This window comes from Carassius carassius, chromosome 29, assembly GCF_963082965.1.
Source record: "Carassius carassius chromosome 29, fCarCar2.1, whole genome shotgun sequence".
Lineage (NCBI taxonomy): Eukaryota > Metazoa > Chordata > Actinopteri > Cypriniformes > Cyprinidae > Carassius > Carassius carassius.
This window is the reverse complement of record NC_081783.1, coordinates 20153562-20171866: the sequence shown is the minus strand read 5'-3', so window position 1 is coordinate 20171866 and position 18305 is coordinate 20153562. Positions and strand designations below refer to the sequence as shown.

The window sequence follows — 18305 nt, the reverse complement described above, 5'->3', positions numbered from 1 at the left end:
TTTTCAGCATTTGTACCAAATCACATATTTTGCTTAGTCTGGGCCTCAAAAATTGGGATCTTTTTCCTCCTCGAGTATGAGCTTCATATTCTCATATCTACTACCTGTAGATGAGCTACATACTGTAAGCCATAATAGCCAAAATTTTGAATGTATTTTTTTTTTTTTTATAAAATTTCAATAAACAGTTCTATTTCAAAATGTGAGATTTTTCCATCTAGTATTTCATATGCCAAATAAAATCTTCCGTAAGCCTTCAGTCAGTTTGGAGTCTCATGGCACTTTTTTTTCTGTCCGTTTTGGAGCTTGATGTTACAACTCAGAAAAGAGCAGCTGAACATTCTTCCAAACATCTCCATTTGTGTTCCACAAAAGAACGAACGTCTAACAGGCTTCAAACGGCATGAAAGTGAGAAAATAATCCCAGAGTGTTCATTTCGATGCAAACTATTCCTTTAAATAAACATTTCTCAAACAGATTTTCTGTTGCGTACATATTTTGTTAAATTATTCAACCGAATGTAGGTCAGAGAAAACCATACACAACGATTGGAGGATCTGGCAGATGCTAAGCATTTTGCACCTTTACAAAATAATATAAACTGGCAGCCTATTTTCCTTGGCTGTATGCGCAAATCACATATTAGTCTAAAAATAGCCAGACGCCCTTTAATTTCACACCTGTTTTCATCTAAGCCGTGATGTCCTGCAGTTTTAAACGGGGAAGACAGCAGACAAGGATTTCATCATCAGCAAAGACAAACGCTTTTGTGGACTGTCGGATCCCATCATCTCTCTCTCTCTCTCTCTCTCTCTCTCTTTGACAAGCTGACACACTTCCCGCCCTCTTTGGCCTATTAAAACGATCCCCATCAATGAAAGATTTCAACATGAAACGTGTCCCTTTAGAGAATGCAGCTACAGATGGAGGATCTGTAAGATGCTTCAGTTAATAACAGTTTCATCAGCATCAGAACGATACAACACAGAAATAATTTCATAGTAATCACTGATCAAACAAGGCCTATTTATTCTATTGAGTCCCATCAACGGGTGCCGCCTTTCACTGGATAACTATTTCCTGTTTACACGCTGATGTCACAGGCTAACACTGCATTCACAAATAAGAAAACAGTTCAAAAGAGGGAAAACTGAATGGCTTTGATCCACTAGAGACTGTCGGGGACTACTCACCTTCTTTAAGGGCTTTATCTACATTGAGAGACACCACAACCCTCCTGGTCTGGGCTGAATCCAGCAGAGGAACACAGAACCGGCCCTACAGAGAGAGGAAGACTATCGATTTAAAGACCCAGCTGAAGGACACTTTTAGTACCAGTTACATGGGTTACAAGTCCTGGCATTGATCATATGTGGAATATACAGTACAAGCCAATAAAGTACTTTTATGATATCAGTTTGAGATTAACAACGCAATCACAACAACAAGAACCAGATAATAAAGTCTGGCTGATTTGTTAGAACTGGAGTATTCGATGTATTTGCCAATAAATAGTGTAATATTTACTTTTGTGTATATTAAGTCTTTACAGTCGAATGTTTGTGTTCTTGTTTTGTTTACAGTGCGAGTGAATCTCACTGTCTATTTATTTCAATTTATAAATTATTAAGATATGACTATACATTTACTTTTACATGAAACAAACATTAAATGTTTTTAAATGTGCCTGTATAGATAGATAGATAGATAGATACATAGATAATATAATGTTAACTTCAATACATAGGTTTTTTAATGTACTTTATTATATGTATTTACATTTACATCTACCACAAAAGAATAAGAGAAATATAAATATTCGTATAAAATATTAGTTTAAACAAATATATACACGTTATTTGTTACCTTTTGTTGAATTTATTACATAAATTTACCCCAAAATCACGACATATATAATATATATAATTCAATTCCCTGTTACCCTTAATTTTGTCACATTATCCTGGTTAAATAACCTGCATATTTATATGTAAACATTGTCATCAGCATCAGACACCGTCTCATTCTTTGAAACAATCACAGTGGCAGTGTGAATTATTGTTTGGGTGTATTTGTGTGGATGTTGTGATGTGACATCAGCCTTACCATTAACATATTGAATAAATCCACGAGTTTCGATGACTGTCTCCGTGTGGTGTCAAACCTGCTGATCTTCACGGGGCTTTTCTTCACCAGCAGCCCGAGACTCCCCAGCAGGAAACACAACAACGCGAAGGACACATAAAGAAAGAGTTTGAGGAAAAACGAGGTGAGAGTGAGTCCTCCAGAGCCGAGCTGGAAGAGCAGCACCGCCGTCGCGATGCCGACGACCAGAGACGGGAAGACAGCGCTGCTGGGCATGAGGACATCCGACCTGCTGCTGCTGATGCTGCTGCTGCTGCTTCGGCCATCAGGATGCATGATGCTGCTGCTGCTGGAAGTGACATGTCCTCACGTGCGCACAACAACAGACAGGCTGCATGCCCTTCGAGTTCACAACCCAAACTCCACTCATCACAATGTGTGCCTTCAATTCAGAGGGGCAGCGCAGACGATCGTGGCGTCTGAGCCACTGAATACAAGAAATGCACATGCAACTGTTGCATCTGAGCAGTTCAATGACAGCAGTGCATTAGAAACGATGATCAGCCAGAAACCCTGGCTGGCTCTGGGACAGCTTAAATGGCTGCTAATTCAAATCCTCCACAAATGCATAAGGAACATCAAGTGGACACAAAGGAGGTCAAGTTAGAAACAACCAAGCAGATGTCCACACGAGCTCATCCAAACATCTCGAGACGCGGTCAGGTCCATTGACGCCTGTACAAACAACGGAGAGGCATCACGCGATGACTTCAACTTCGATGCCTCAGACGTGAAATAACGATGTAAATACTAAGTGTTCACTCGCAGGTGTTTTCATTATCCATCGCAATTGATCGAAAATGTGGCAAAAAAAAATTAAACTTCTTCTCAATCCGTCGGTTTGACGAGCGGGCTTAGCTCTGCCTAGATCCTCAGCTGTCTTTCGAGTGGCGAATAAGCGAGTTGTTCTACTATGGAGAAGCGGTTGCTTATTAATATTAATTACGTAACGTGACGTTCGCTTAATCGCCCATATTGATTGGTCGAAAAGCAGACTGTAGCGCGTAGGCGTTAGTCGCCCAGCGAATGAGCGAATGAGATTTGCCTCATGAATAATTATTAATCACGTGACTGGAAGCTGGCGGAAGGTTACCAAGCAACTTCAGTATTATCTGATTAATATTAATAAGAACAGGTCTTTCCCGTAGTAGGAAAACGACACGGCGACTAACGGAGCCTCGAGTAGGCCATAGATCAAACACAATAAGTCCAAAGAACAGTGAAATTCATTAAATCTTTTGAAAAATATATGACCCAGACTGGTTATAACATACTTTGTGTGTCCGGTTGCTTTTTTTTTTTTTTTTTTGGGAAAATGAGGAATCCTTATTCGATAATGCGAGTCTTACTGTGGCTTGTTTGCAAACAAACTGTCTATTTGCGCCACCTAATGTTCATCTTAAACATTACTCTTTACCTGGTCAAATGGAAAAACGAGACTTTTTTATGTTGCATGAAACGTGTCAAAGTTTGACTCATTTCTTTGTCTGTCTTATTAATAGTTTAGTCTTTTAAAACAATTTTTATGATTTTAAAGCATTATTACAAAGGTCTTGCTGAACTAAAACGCCAAAAGACATTAAAATTCATTAGATTTATCTTACTAATAAACGTAAATCAGGAAAAACTGTATGTGGAATAAATATGAACAAGTCAGCTCAGTGAAGTTCACAGCCAGACCAACAGATGGCGTCCCGAGATTAGAGTCCCGAGGTCCAACGCTGCTGTAAAAGCAATTTATAGAGAATAAAAGTCCCCCCGTGACTTACAATATCAATATTATCTATGAACAAATGGAGTTACAAAATAACAAAAGCATTTGAGTTTAGAAGAAATAACCTTACTTTTATTGAGGAAATACATTTTTTTATGTATTTAGAAAGAAATTAGTGCAAACCATGTACTAAAGAGATGGATAATCCATAGTTATATAATCTACAGTAGAAATTAAACAAATAATAACAATAGAATAAAATAATGCCTTGCATTTAAAACAGTATATATCTTGACAGAGATGTGATACTAGTCAACTAGTCAAGTAATTTTACAGTAATCCAAAAACTGCCCTGTGTGAGTACAACCCGAATTCCGGAAAAGTTGGGACGTTTTTTTAAATTTTAATAAAATGAAAACTAAAGGAATTTCAAATCACATGAGCCAATATTTTATTCACAATAGAACATAGATAACGTAGCAAATGTTTAAACTGAGAAATTTTACACTTTTATCCACTTAATTAGCTCATTTAAAATTTAATGCCTGCTACAGGTCTCAAAAAAGTTGGTACGGGGGCAACAAATGGCTAAAAAAGCAAGCAGTTTTGAAAAGATTCAGCTGGGAGAACATCTAGTGATTAATTAAGTTAATTGATATCAGGTCTGTAACATGATTAGCTATAAAAGCTTTGTCTTAGAGAAGCAGAGTCTCTCAGAAGTAAAGATGGGCAGAGGCTCTCCAATCTGTGAAAGACTGCGTAAAAAAATTGTGGAAAACTTTAAAAACAATGTTCCTCAACGTCAAATTGCAAAGGCTTTGCAAATCTCATCATCTACAGTGCATAACATCATCAAAAGATTCAGAGAAACTGGAGAAATCTCTGTGCGTAAGGGACAAGGCCGGAGACCTTTATTGGATGCCCGTGGTCTTCGGGCTCTCAGACGACACTGCATCACTCATCGGCATGATTGTGTCAATGACATTACTAAATGGGCCCAGGAATACTTTCAGAAACCACTGTCGGTAAACACAATCCGCCGTGCCATCAGCAGATGCCAACTAAAGCTCTATCATGCAAAAAGGAAGCCATATGTGAACATGGTCCAGAAGCGCCGTCGTGTCCTGTGGGCCAAGGCTCATTTAAAATGGACTATTTCAAAGTGGAATAGTGTTTTATCGTCAGACGAGTCCAAATTTGACATTCTTGTTGGAAATCACGGACGCCGTGTCCTCCGGGCTAAAGAGGAGGGAGACCTTCCAGCATGTTATCAGCGTTCAGTTCAAAAGCCAGCATCTCTGATGGTATGGGGGTGCATAAGTGCATACGGTATGGGCAGCTTGCATGTTTTGGAAGGCTCTGTGAATGCTGAAAGGTATATAAAGGTTTTAGAGCAACATATGCTTCCCTCCAAACAACGTCTATTTCAGGGAAGGCCTTGTTTATTTCAGCAGGACAATGCAAAACCACATACTGCAGCTATAACAACAGCATGGCTTCGTCGTAGAAGAGTCCGGGTGCTAACCTGGCCTGCCTGCAGTCCAGATCTTTCACCTATAGAGAACATTTGGCGCATCATTAAACGAAAAATACGTCAAAGACGACCACGAACTCTTCAGCAGCTGGAAATCTATATAAGGCAAGAATGGGACCAAATTCCAACAGCAAAACTCCAGCAACTCATAGCCTCAATGCCCAGACGTCTTCAAACTGTTTTGAAAAGAAAAGGAGATGCTACACCATGGTAAACATGCCCCGTCCCAACTATTTTGAGACCTGTAGCAGAAATCAAAATTGAAATGAGCTCATTTTGTGCATAAAATTGTAAACTTTCTAAGTTTAAACATTTGCTATGTTATCTATGTTCTATTGTGAATAAAATATTGGCTCATGTGATTTGAAAGTCTTTTAGTTTTCATTTTATTAAAATTTAAAAACGTCCCAACTTTTCCGGAATTCGGGTTGTAGATGCAAATAGACCACTCACAAAACAACAGAAAACAGATGGATCCACTAACAAAATGAAGATCATATCTTACTAAAATATAAATCTTTCAGGGAGAAAGTGCAAATTGGTTCATCTAACACCAACATAATTTCTTCTACTTCATCAGCAATGAATGATATTTACAACTCAAAAATAGAGGCAGTGCAGCAAAAAGCTTATAAAAATGTTTTTCTTGGCACTTATCCGACATCATGGCACACCCCAAGGCATAAAATATGTGTTTGATCTGTGCGCTCCCGCAGTGAAAGCATTGGGGGAGTCCTCTAGAGCGGCAGCAGCATCAGCGGCAGCAGACAGCTGTAGATCAGAGCGGCTCGTACAGTGCCAGCCGAGCTCCTCATCATACACTCCACACGAGACCACGAGCCATTGTTGGGCAGGGGCTCGATCCCCAGTGTCTTACACAAAACATTATACACATCTACTGTTCGGAAGGGACCGGCGCGGAAGTTCGTCTTGAAGTCTGAAAAAAAAGAAATAAACAAAAGCAAAACAAATCCACAATTTGTATAACTGTTTTAATTAAATAATGAATAATACAGAGATTTTTTGTGTGTGTGTGTGTGTGTGTAAACCATGATTTTTCATGATTTTTTTCTTACAGTTTTTTACAGACGCTAGGACACATTTCTCAATACTTAGATCACTTTTGCAAAACTCTTCACACAGTTCTACTAACCAACTTTCAGCTTGGCAAAGCAGTTCATTTCACATTCAAAATGCACTACAACTACCAAAACACTCTCTTCAGGTCTCAAATCAACTCATTCTTCCAGAACACTAGAAAAGGTTGACAGCCGACAAACACACTTTGTCACCCACAAAACAATGACCTAAAAAACACTAACAACATGTATCATTATACAATGTTTTCTTGTGTAAAACAAGGACACATCTCTGTTTATAATTCACTGCAATATATGTTACTGGAATGAATCAGACATGATGCAGAATTCGTCAATATTTTATGTTGTTTATTTATTTATTTTTTGCACTGAGTAATTCCAAAATACAAGAATTTGTATACACACCATCCACTGATCCACTGTTTTTAGAGCATTTAATTTTAAGATTAAAAATATATTTCATTAAAATATTACTGTAGAAATGTAGCAAATTGCTGTCTTATTCAGTTTTGTATTATGTTATTGTTTTGAACATAGGTTTAACGGTTTTGAAAACAGTATGTAAGCATGTGCAAATTGGCCTGTTTGTACAAAGAGTTTTGGCAGTTGTTGTGTCTGAGTGAGAAAAGAATTCATGAAATTTGAGAGATGTAGTCATTGAATGCATCTTGTGCCAAAGCAATGATAATTGATCCTCAGTTTAGCCCACATAGACTTCTGTTGTGCTCACTGTGTGAAGAGTTTTGCAAAAGTGACCTAAGAATTGAGAAATGTGTCCTAGCGTCTGTAAAATATCTATCTATCTATCTATCTATCTATCTATCTATCTATCTATCTATCTATACACACACACACATATATATATATATATCTGCGGCCTTTGGGTTACAAGTCCGATTCTCTAACCATTAGACGCTTTGGAATACAGACCAAAGGTTGGACTCTTTCTTTTTAAGAAGGCAATCTGCAGATTATTGCAAAAGTCATCATTTCAGAATCATTTCAAAATATTAAAGTATCAAGAAGTTTAAGAAGTTTAAATTGACTGTTAAGAAAATGCACTGTACCATTTTTATTTGATTTTTTATAAAATAAATATTTTTCTAAATATTTCTGAATCCAAAATTGTGTTTAAATAAGTTATGTTTCAAATTTGAAGTTGATATAAAAAAAGAGGTTCCTGAGAGATTTTATTTATGGCGTTATACACAAACAGCCACCAGGTGCTATCAAAACATTTTTTATTGAATTAATTTAATTTTTTATTTAAAAATATAATTACATAATTATCAAACTCTATTTATTATTTTGTTTATTTAAAAAAATGTCTGAAAAACCTATATGCATCCCCGGAATATGTATATATTTTTTATTTTAAAATTAATCAAAAAAATAATAATTCTATGATACTCTACAAATTGAAATGTACATGTAAAAATAAAGCTTAGATTTTAAAATAAATTACAAATATAAATTATATAAACATATATATGTATGCATTTCAAATATACATAAATATGCAGAGTAATAGTGAGGTCTGCTTAACTTTACCTGGTCCCTGTGCCAAAAAGAACCCCCTCATGTCCATAAACTCATTATCATAACCATGCCATCCATGTTGCCAGCCCTCTGCCTCCTCGGTGCCGTTTTTCCAGAAGGGCAGCTTGGCTTTATTCTGTGAAGACAGGCAGGAAGTGAAGAGGTAAGCGTTCAGCCTGCAATGTTGGAATTAGGCTGATGACTTGGTGTTTTATCCTCGGAGTATGTTTTTGTAGTCAGCTAATGACGCATCACTGAGATAATCTGTGCTATAGCAGGCAAGCACACAAGAAGAATACTGTTGTTTTTGGTTTTATATGCAAGACTGAATCATGACTGAAGCGATTCCTGGCCGCGGTCTTACTGGGAAAGTACAAAGCAACATACTAAATAGATCACAAGGACATGTGGGGAATTTTCCACACCCTGCTATGACGAATGGTGAAAATTGCTCTATGATACACTACTATAAGTTTCAATAGTGCAGATAAGGGCAGGTAGACTAAATAAATAAATAAAACTATTGCATATATATCTAGATTTGGTTAGATTGTTATAATCATAAAGAAAACCCACAAACAGCCATGAGCACATTCAGTAGAGACTGTGTAGAGAATGACCTCCCTGACCTCGGTGATAAACCATCCAGGCTCTGCAATGAGCGTCAACGTTGAGACGAACCTCCCGTTCTTGTAGTGGAAGCGGTCTGGGATCTCTTGTTTCTTATAAACATTCATGTTGTCCACTGTGCTCAGGTTTTGATAGATCTGATGCAAACACATACAAACATGTTCAGTTTAAGCGGTTCACATTTCAACCCAAAACTTAAAGAAAAAACAAGGCATCAAACTATTAAAACTAAATTTTGGGATTTGCCATTACTTTCTACGGAGCCCTGCACGTGACATGCAAGAAAAAAAAATAGTAGGCTAAATCGTGTTACTATTGCGTTCCCTCAATTTACTATTTCGTTCCCTCGATTTATAAATAGTGCGCACGATTTACTAATTCTTTCCCTCGATTTATAAATAGTGCACACTATTTACTAATTCGTTCCCTCGATTTATAAATAGTGCACACGATTTACTAATTTGTTCCCTCGATTTATAAATAGTGCGCACGATTTACTCATTTGTTCCCTCGATTTATAAATAGTGCGCACTATTTACTAATTCGTTCCCTCGATTTATAAATAGTGCACACGATTTACTAATTTGTTTCCTCGATTTATAAATAGTGCACACGATCTACTAACTCGTTCTCTCGATTTATAAATTGTGCGCACGATTTACTAATTTGTTTCCTCGATTTATAAATAGTGCACACGATCTACTAACTCGTTCCTTCGATTTGCACACACACACACTCACACACACACACACACACACACACACACACAGAAGCCAGTTCATCAAAGTTTAAGCATACTTTACATTCAGAAGTCGGCTGCAGGGGTCTCGTGGGAGCATCTACCCAGCGCTTCCTGAAAAGCATGGGAGTTACCGGCCTCAAACTAAGAAAGGCTCTGAAAGACCTGACCGAGGAGGCAGAGCAGGGAAGCTTTTGGCTTTGGTTAAGAAGGAAGGACCAGGCGAGGGGAAAGCATGGTTCCTAGGGCTAGCTGCAGGGGGCGGCAGGGAGACATCCCTGTCATTGCTCCACCACCGTGAGATGTTCCGGGATTAATGGAGCGAAACATCAATGAAGGGTGGCTCCCGGCTGATGACCCTGCAGCTTCCCGCAATGGCACCGTCGGAGGTGCAACAAGCAGAAATGCTTAGCAGGCAGTCACTTGCCTGTGCTACTATCTACAATGCCTGGAACACCAGTGACTACTGTGAATAGGGCAGTTGGTGACCAGGAAAGACTGGAGGGCAGCCAGGAAAGACCGACTGACGGCAGGAAAGACTGCACCAGGGGTGGACGGGCTAGTTACCCTCTTCACAGGTCCTCATACTGGGGATACCCTAACTAACTACGAGCACAAATAAAGAAAGACAGCCCGAAGGTCCACCGAGAGGCGGGATGGAAGATGGACCAAATAGGACGGATAACATGGTACTGACCGGCATGGAAACGACTAATGAGCAAAGAATCCTAAGGAGCTGCAGCTGCGGGTGGTCGAATGTGACAACTTACAGGGGCCTGCGGATACATCAGGGGAAGGCTAAATGCGGAGGGAAGGACCAAAGGCAAACTTGCACTGCGCAAGCAGGTCAGACAAGGAGAAGTCAGAGCCGGGTTGAGCACCACAGCGTTACTGATTTCACTGTTGCGGATGGTCACAGGGAGGTGGAGCAGCTGCACCAGCAGCAGGCCCAAAGTCAACAACAGGCGCACAGCAACCCCACAAGACAGGCAGGGGAGAGACCAACCAAAGTCAAATGGCCAAAATCCATAGAAAAAGCTGCCTGGGAAAGCTTCGGCCAAGATCTGCACACCATACTTGAGAATTCGCTACGAGGCAGCACAATCACCAAGCTTAACCTCTTTGGCAGCATTGTTTACGGGGAGGGCAAAGAGAGGTTTGGGGAGGTAACCCAGAGGAAGAACATCCCTAGGGAGGTGGGAAGGCATGAGCGTGAGATTCACAAGCTTGTGAAGGAGAGGAGGCTGCTTAGGAATTCCTGGCAGAAAGCAGATGAGAACGAAAAGGAGGGTCTGAAAGTGCTCTGGGACCAGATCAGAAGCAGGCTTTGCAACCCTGAGAAGGAGCGAGCGAGTTTCTTTCGGGACCCTTTCAAATATGCCCGAAGCCTGTTGGAAGAGAAAAAGAGCAGGAGGCTGGAAGCTACCGAGCAGGAGCTTGAGGATTACATCAAGAACCAGCTAACCGACCAAGAAAAGAACATCCCGCTTGAGTCACCAGGACACGTGCCTTGTCCTGTTGAGCCAGCCATCGAATTTGACATGACACCACCCAAATGGGCTGAAATCAAGCTAGTGGTAGACAGGGCAATAAGAGTTGTCCCATGGTGCTGAAGCTACTCTGGAAGCTGATGAGAGTAGCATGGAAGGCCCAGAACATCCCCTCAGAATGGAGCCGTGCAGTGACAACCTTCATTCCAAAAGGACAAAATTCCCACAAAATAAACCAGTTTAGAGGCATTGCACTGCTAAACGTGGAGGGGAAAATATATATTTCTGTGGTGGGCAAGTGCTTAACCAATTACCTCCTGAGCAACTGCTACATTGATACCAGTTGCCAGAAGGCAGGCGTCCCAGGGTTCCCCGGTTGCGTGGAACATTCAACTATGATCTGGGAGTAGATTCAGACAGCCAAGCGGGAAAAACTAGATCTGCACGTAGTTTGGTTGGATCTGGAGAATGCCTATGGTTCCATTCCCCATCAGTTAATCACTTTTGCCCTGGAATTCTTTCACATACCTCCCAGCATTTGGAACCTCATCTCCAATTACTTCAGCAGCTTCACGTTTTGTTACGCAACACAGGAGGCAACGTCAGGATGGCACCATCTAGAGAAAGGCATCGCAATGGGTTTGAAACACAGCAGCCTTTGAAATCATTCTCATCGGTGGGAGACAGATGGTTTGAGGGGTGAAAGGACCATCGGGCCAATGACTGCCAGCCCTGCGGAGTTACATGGATGATGTAACCATCCTCCTTCAAACAGCAGCCTGTACCAACCGGGTAATGAAGAGGTTTGAAGAACTCCTTAGTTGGGCCAGGATGAGGATAAAACCTGCTAAGTCCCGGATTATCTCCATACGTAAAGGAGTCAGAAATGATCACATCTCTTTCACAGTGAACAGTGAGAAGATCCCAATACTAGCAGAACAACCCCGTCCGGAGTCTTGGGAAACTTTATACAGCTGAGTTGTCAGATAAGCATATGGCTAATACAGTAACGTTACAACTCACCGAAGGTCTGACGCGGATCGACAAGAGCCATCTTCTGGGCAAATTTAAGATCTGGTGCTACCAATTCACCTTATATAGTCGGCTAATGTGGCCTCTCAAGATGTGCGAGATAACTACCTGCAATGTGCAGAAGATGGACTCAAAAGCCAACAATTACATCAGGAAGTGGCTGGGCTTACCCCGGAGCCTCTCCAGTGTTGGCCTATTTGGGAGGAATGCACTCCAACTGCCACTGAGGTCGATTCTGTTGGGCTACAGACAGGAGAAGGCGAGACTTGTCTTAGAGCTAAGGGACTCATCTGACCCATCTGTGCAGAACACCAAAGCCCCAGTACGAACAGGTCGCAAGTGGAGGGCAGAATTAGCAGTCGACCAGGCAATCAGCAGGCTGAAACACCAAGAAATTGTTGGCAGGACACAATCAGGGAGAACTGGCCTGGGTTGGGGGACTACTCCGAAGATGTGGTCCAAAGCCACAAGGAAGGAGAGGAAAGAGCTAGTGATTTCTGAGGTGGTCAGGACAGAGGAGGAGAGCTATCAGATCAAAGCTCTAAGCCAACGCCAGCAAGGATGCTGGACGACCTGGGAAGGAGTAATAAGTAGGACCGTAGGTTGGGCCGACATGTTTGAAGATCCCCCAAGCCAGGCTGAGTTTCCTCATAAGGTTCGCCTACGACACCCTCCCAAGCCCCAGCAACCTCTGTCTGTGGTATGGCTCAGAGGAGAGCTGCCAACTTTGCAATGCCCCAAATCCAAGCCTCCAGCACATCCTGTCAAGCTGTAAAACAGCATTGACCCAGGGTCGGTATAGGTGGCGCCATGATCGAGTCCTGCGGAAGCTGGCGGAGATCCTGGAGGTACGCAGGGTGGAATTAGCCAGGGAGTGCCAACGGATGATCAAGACGGATGCTCAAGATGCATGATCCACTTCGTCAGAGAGGGAGGAGGGGCCCCTAACATCACGCAGCTGCAGAGATCAGTCCTGGCAGGCAGTTGCGAGTGGAATCTGAGAGTGGACCTCGACCGGCAGCTCATGTTTCCAACTGAGATCACCACGACCAACCTTCGTCCGGACATCATTCTCTGGTCTGGCACAGCCCGGGCAGTAAATTTGGCAGAGCTCACTGTCCCGTGGGAAGGAGGAATGGAGGCAGCGTTTGAGAGGAAAAAAGATCGGTACCTCGACCTCATAGCCGAATGCAGAGAGGTGGGGTGGTCAGCTGTCAGCTATCCGGTGGAAGTCAGCTGCAGGGAATTCGTGGGAGCCTCTACCCAGCGCTTCCTGAAAAGCATAGGGGTTTCCGGCCCCAAACTAAGAAAGGCTCTGAAAGACCTGACCGAGGAGGCAGAGCAGGGAAGCTTTTGGCTTTGGTTAAGAAGGAAGGACCAGGCGTGGGGAAAGCATGGTTCCTAGGGCTAGCTGCAGGGGGCGGCAGGGAGACGTCCCTGTCGTTGCTCCACCACCGTGAGATGTTCCGGGATTATTGGAGCGAAACATCAATGAAGGGTGGCTCCCGGCTGATGACCCTGCAGCTACCCGCAATGGCACCGTCGGAGGTGCAACAAGCAGAAATGCTTAGCAGGCAGTCACTTGCCTGTGCTACTATACAGAAATATCACTTAAGTTAAAGACAGCAGGTCAAAGTACACCACTGCCTTTTCACATTGACAAATTCTAACACCAAGTGTATTTTCCTTTCAAAACAGCAGATTTAAAATTTAGTTTTTTGGTGCTGAAGCCTTGCTGTAAACATGAGTCTCATGGAAAACATGCAGATGAAAAGAGAACAGAGACAGGCTGAGCTCACCTCTTCAAACTTGTCCTGTTTGGGCCACAGACTGACCACCGGCCCCCTGTCCATCATTTTAATGATGTGCGTCATGTCAATGTAGCTGTCCAGTTCAATGACTTTCTCCATCCACTGGAGCTCTGTCATGCCGTGATCAGAGAACAGGACCACGTTTATATCATCTCTCATATTCTTCTCCTGACAAAAAAATAACAAATGCATACAGTAATGTGTTTTAGATGGCCAGGTAGAACAGACAGCAAGTACTGCTCTTTCTCTCTTTCTTTCACTCATGTAAAAATACCTTGATTTTCTGGTTGAGGGTCTGGAAAGCTTGGTCCAGTGAGCGAATGGCGCGCTGTATTTCCGGAGAATGTGGCCCAAAGTGATGTCCTTCCACATCAATCTTCTCGTAATAAATACCAGCCATGTCTGCTTTATCGCTTCTGTTTGAAACATATCATTCAAAATATATAGATTTGTTTTTGTTTTTTTTTCATTTAAGATAAATTAGCATGCCTGGCTTCATATAGGCAGTAAAGGCAACAGCATTATCTGTGTAAAAGGATGTCTTGGGCTTTTGGTCTTACTTCAACATATTCAGAGCGCTCTCCATGGAGTCGGTCAGGTTCTTCTCTGAAGGGTTGTACACATATTCCTCACAGAATGTAGGTCGGACTCCACGAATCGCCACTTCACAACCTAAATGGAGAGAAACACACTTTAGACCATGTGACCTGCATCACTATGCATTTGAAAAGCCTTTTGAAAGTTTGAACACTCCACTTGGAAAACTTGCATGCTATTTTAATGTCAAGTAGCAGTTGGAGTAGCTTGTCCTTTTAAAATGACACTGATCAAATGAGTCTGGCATAGAGGGAGGCTCTGTGTGACCGCAGTGTGTGGATATAAAAATCCCTTTATTCATACTTTACTCTGACAGTACAGATAAAGCAGTATGACATCCACTGACCTGGCCAGTAGTACATGTAGACTCTCTTCCCTAGTTTCTGCATGGTGACCCACAGCGGCTCTGATCCGTCCCACCACATGGGCAGACGGCTGTCCGGATTCGTTCCAATCAGGAACTCTTTCATGGTGTCTTTATCCCACATGTAATTTCCAGTCATCTGGTGCACCTCGCAGTAGCGTCCTGGAACATTAGGAGGAGTGCAGAATGAATATTCACAGACGAGGGTGGATTTGGAACAGGTTCAGTTGATTAAAGAGCTCCATTCATTAAATTGCATTGCTCATATGTTGCTCTTTTAGAGCTGTGGAGGCTCCACATAGCTTTCGGATATTTGTTTCAGTATCTGTGGATACCCTGCAACAACAACGGATCACGTGGCCACTCGTGTAATTCATCCTCTATGGAGATGAAGGCACACAATGAAGAAGATTTCAAATAAAGCATTAGAAAAAATCATTTCTATGTAAGTTCAACATAGTGCTCCTTAGCTGTTTGCTTAGATTTTTCTGATGATGTTGGAGTTGGAATGAGGCAGCCTATTGAGTTTTAGCATGCTGCATTCACAGCAGAAGATTAATTTCATCCAACAACAGCCAAACATACTGTCTCTCATCACACACCATCTTTCAAATATGTGAATATGATGAGTATAGGAACTCAATCAGGTCTTAATGTTGAAGTTGGACTCTAATGCTTTTATTAATGAAGCAGATGTTATGTTCCTGTTTCTCAGTGGTAGAGCATTGTGTCAGCAGTGCATAAAGATAGTGGGTTTGATTCCCAGGGAACACGCAAGCTGGTAAAAAAAAATTAAATAAATGTATAGCATGAATGCACTGTAAGTTGCTTTGGATAAAAGTATCTGATAAATGTAATGTAAATGTTATTTCAGCATCACAATTTCCTTTAAAAAATCGCTGATTTGCTGCTCAAAAAATATTTTGCCACTTATTATACCTTTTAGTATTAAATTTGAGTGTGTAACACATTCTGCACCATTTATGTGAAAGACATGAATGATTCCTCAAATCATACAGCTAAGGAATTGTTGATTGAAAATTTGTTTAGAATATATTCATCCCCTACGCAAGATGTATGCCATGGGTACAGATTTGGAGAAATTTAGCATTACATGATTCGTTCACCGTTGGATCCACTGCAGTGAATGGGTGCCGTCAGAATGAAAGTCCAAACAGCTGATAAAAACATCACAAAGTAATCCACATGACTTCAGTCCATCAGTTAACGTTTTGTGAAGTGAAAAGTTGCGTAAAATACCAGTTCTCTATCCATAACATTTCTTTATTCAGTGAAAAAGTAATCTAGTCTGAATCCAGAGAGAAATATGCACAGATCAAACAACAAGACAAGCTCTAAACAAATCAATATTAACAAATATTAATTGATGTACTAGAGTGGTGTGGATTACTTGTGGACTGATGTGATGTTTTTATCAGTTTGGACTCTCATTCTGACGGCACCCATTCACTGCAGAGGATCCATTGGTGAGGTGAGCAAGTGATGTAATGATAAATAAATATATCCCCAAATGTGTTCTTTAAATATATAAAGGTAGTAATGTTTATTTAATGGTATTAATAAAAGTTGTTCTAAGACAGTTTGCACTGTGGATGTCCCTCACGGTGTCCCAGCTTTGCTCTCATTGTTTGATTTCTTTGTCAAAGCTCGAGCCCAGTTGTCTTCTGAAGCTTTGTGGAGAGGGGAATGTGCCCAAACAAAACAACTGCCATCAGCGGAGCGGTAAAGCGTTGGCTCTGAGTTGCTGTGATTGGTGGACGCCGGGTCAAAGTGCATGTGCTGGAGCTCAGCTCTGCATAGCCTTTGTTACTGAAGTCCAGCATACAGACAACACACACTATATCACCATCCATGTGATTCAGCAACACCATTCACTGAGTCAACTGAGTGGACATGATCAGAAATCCTTGTGCAATTTTAAATGTCTCTACAAATAATAATGATTAAATATGAATACACTCACTTAAATATTCATAACTCTTGATAATGGTTTCAATATTTCGTTTTTTATTGAATCAACAACATAAATAGTGCATAATGGACACCAACACATTAAAAAAACCTGTTATATTATGTACAATATGAAAGTATTTTGTCTGATATTTTCATTTGCTTGTATACCAATAAATAGATAGAGCTGAGAGCGAGCTGTTTTTCTGTTGTCATTGTGGATGAAGGACTCATCATTAGTGCCTGGCCCCTGTGATCAATAGCCCTATTCAAACAATAATGTACAAGCACATCTCATATCTAACAGATCTCTATTGTTCTACATCAAGAGTACCTTTAATGACCTTTATGCTCTTTTGAACTGTTTTTTGTATACAGCATGCAAATACATTTCACACAAGGAAACGCATTATCTGGTAAAGATCATATTAAACTGTACCAGACAACCCAAAAAAAATTTTTTTGTTGAGTATGTGTAATCTACACAGGCCTATGGAATCATTTAGAGCTCCAGGAGTTCATAACATCTACATTCCACTATTGTTACAGCATAACAGAGAACTCACCTGTCATTAGAGAGTAGTAGTTGGGATAGGACAGACTAGGGAAATCTGGAGTCAGGTAATCCACTTTAACACCGTTTTCCACGATTTCTCTAAATCCAGCCAAGTTTTGTAAATCGTCCATGTAATCATAACGGAAGCCATCGATCAGAAACACCAGGAGTTTGCGGTTTGCGTCGCAGCATCGGGACAGAAGGAGAATGATAACGGTGAGGATGTTGAGCGCGGCTCGAGTCATGATGCTCCGCTTCTGAGAGCAGAACTGAACTGAACTGACTGATGGAGAGCTGATTCATGAAAAACTCTCCGTCTCAATGGGCGTGTGCGGACTTCCACTGTAGGGACAGATAGACAGCATTCTAGAAAAAAATGTGGGGGCAAAAAATAAAGCCGGTCTCCCGTTTAAAAAATAAATAAATAAATAAAAACTGTTTATTAACAAACTATTTTTTAAAATATATATATATTTCAAAATAGCTATTAACATCCCCTCTCTCTCTCTCTCTCTCTCTCTCTCTCTCTCTCTCTCTATATATATATATATGTTAATAGCTAGGCCTATTTAGAATTTTCTTTACCATTTTAGGCTAATAGGCTAGTAAAAAAAATATTTTTCTTATATTATTTTTTTTTAATAATCAACAATTTGAATAATTAACTTCAGGCAAAAGTTACAATTAATGTGGCACTACGTTCAGAGCCATTGACAACATTCCTGCTGAAAAAAAATAGCCTAATACCATTACAAACCATCAGCTATTAAACATTAAAACCATTCAAAATGGTAGTGTGTTTTGGGACTTATTCCATTAGGATTGAATATTTTTAGCAACAAGCCATCAATAGAAGGCGATAAATTACCAACATAGACACCCACGGGGATCAGTTTCCATTAAAACCAGTACAGTCCCCTTTATAACCAGTAAAACAATTACAAATTCTGTGCTGGTTTATTAATTTAATTATTTTCAGAAGGGATCTCAAAAACATCGGTTGTTTACAAAATCTCTTAACAAAATTTGCCAAGCATGTTTATCTTAATTAATTACAAAACGCAGAATTCCGGTTACGTCAT

The 18305-nt window shown here is 40.8% G+C and overlaps 2 protein-coding genes across 3 annotated transcripts in view; both read right to left on the bottom strand.

The window, feature by feature from the left end:
- The window catches only part of LOC132109855 (sorting nexin-25-like), a 48228-nt gene extending 45185 nt beyond the window's left edge, over positions 1-3043 (bottom strand). The window contains exons 1-2 of the mRNA XM_059516246.1: positions 2108-3043; positions 1195-1279 (exon numbers count right to left, since the gene is read on the bottom strand). Coding sequence (XP_059372229.1) covers positions 1195-1279; positions 2108-2422 — 400 coding nt within the window. The 5' untranslated portion in view covers positions 2423-3043. The remainder of the gene's footprint in view (positions 1-1194; positions 1280-2107) is intronic.
- Positions 3044-5830: 2787 nt separating this feature from the next.
- enpp6 (ectonucleotide pyrophosphatase/phosphodiesterase 6) lies at positions 5831-17621 on the bottom strand. Of its 2 annotated transcripts, none has more exons than XM_059516772.1 (8): positions 17234-17621; positions 14679-14858; positions 14296-14407; positions 14010-14151; positions 13724-13900; positions 8663-8800; positions 8046-8169; positions 5831-6331 (listed from the first exon to the last, which is right to left on the bottom strand). In XM_059516772.1, exons 1-8 carry the CDS (start codon positions 17466-17468, stop codon positions 6132-6134), a joined length of 1308 nt encoding a protein of 435 aa, XP_059372755.1. In that variant the 5' UTR covers positions 17469-17621; the 3' UTR covers positions 5831-6131. The 2 variants fall into 2 exon arrangements, with proteins under 2 accessions (XP_059372755.1, XP_059372753.1); XM_059516770.1 differs by having other exon boundaries at positions 13724-13903; positions 17234-17619.
- Between the last annotated feature and the right edge of the window lie 684 nt (positions 17622-18305).

Excerpts from the sequence above, each read along its gene's own strand:
- enpp6 (XM_059516770.1), bottom strand. The coding sequence starts at position 17,468 with ATGACTCGAGCCGCGCTCAACATCCTCACCGTTATCATTCTCCTTCTG. Across the intron at positions 14,408-14,678 it reads CTACATGTACTACTGGCCAG|GTTGTGAAGTGGCGATTCGT; the intron begins GTCAGTGGATGT and ends CTCTCCATTTAG. Across the intron at positions 14,152-14,295 it reads AGCGCTCTGAATATGTTGAA|AAGCGATAAAGCAGACATGG; the intron begins GTAAGACCAAAA and ends TGTTTCAAACAG.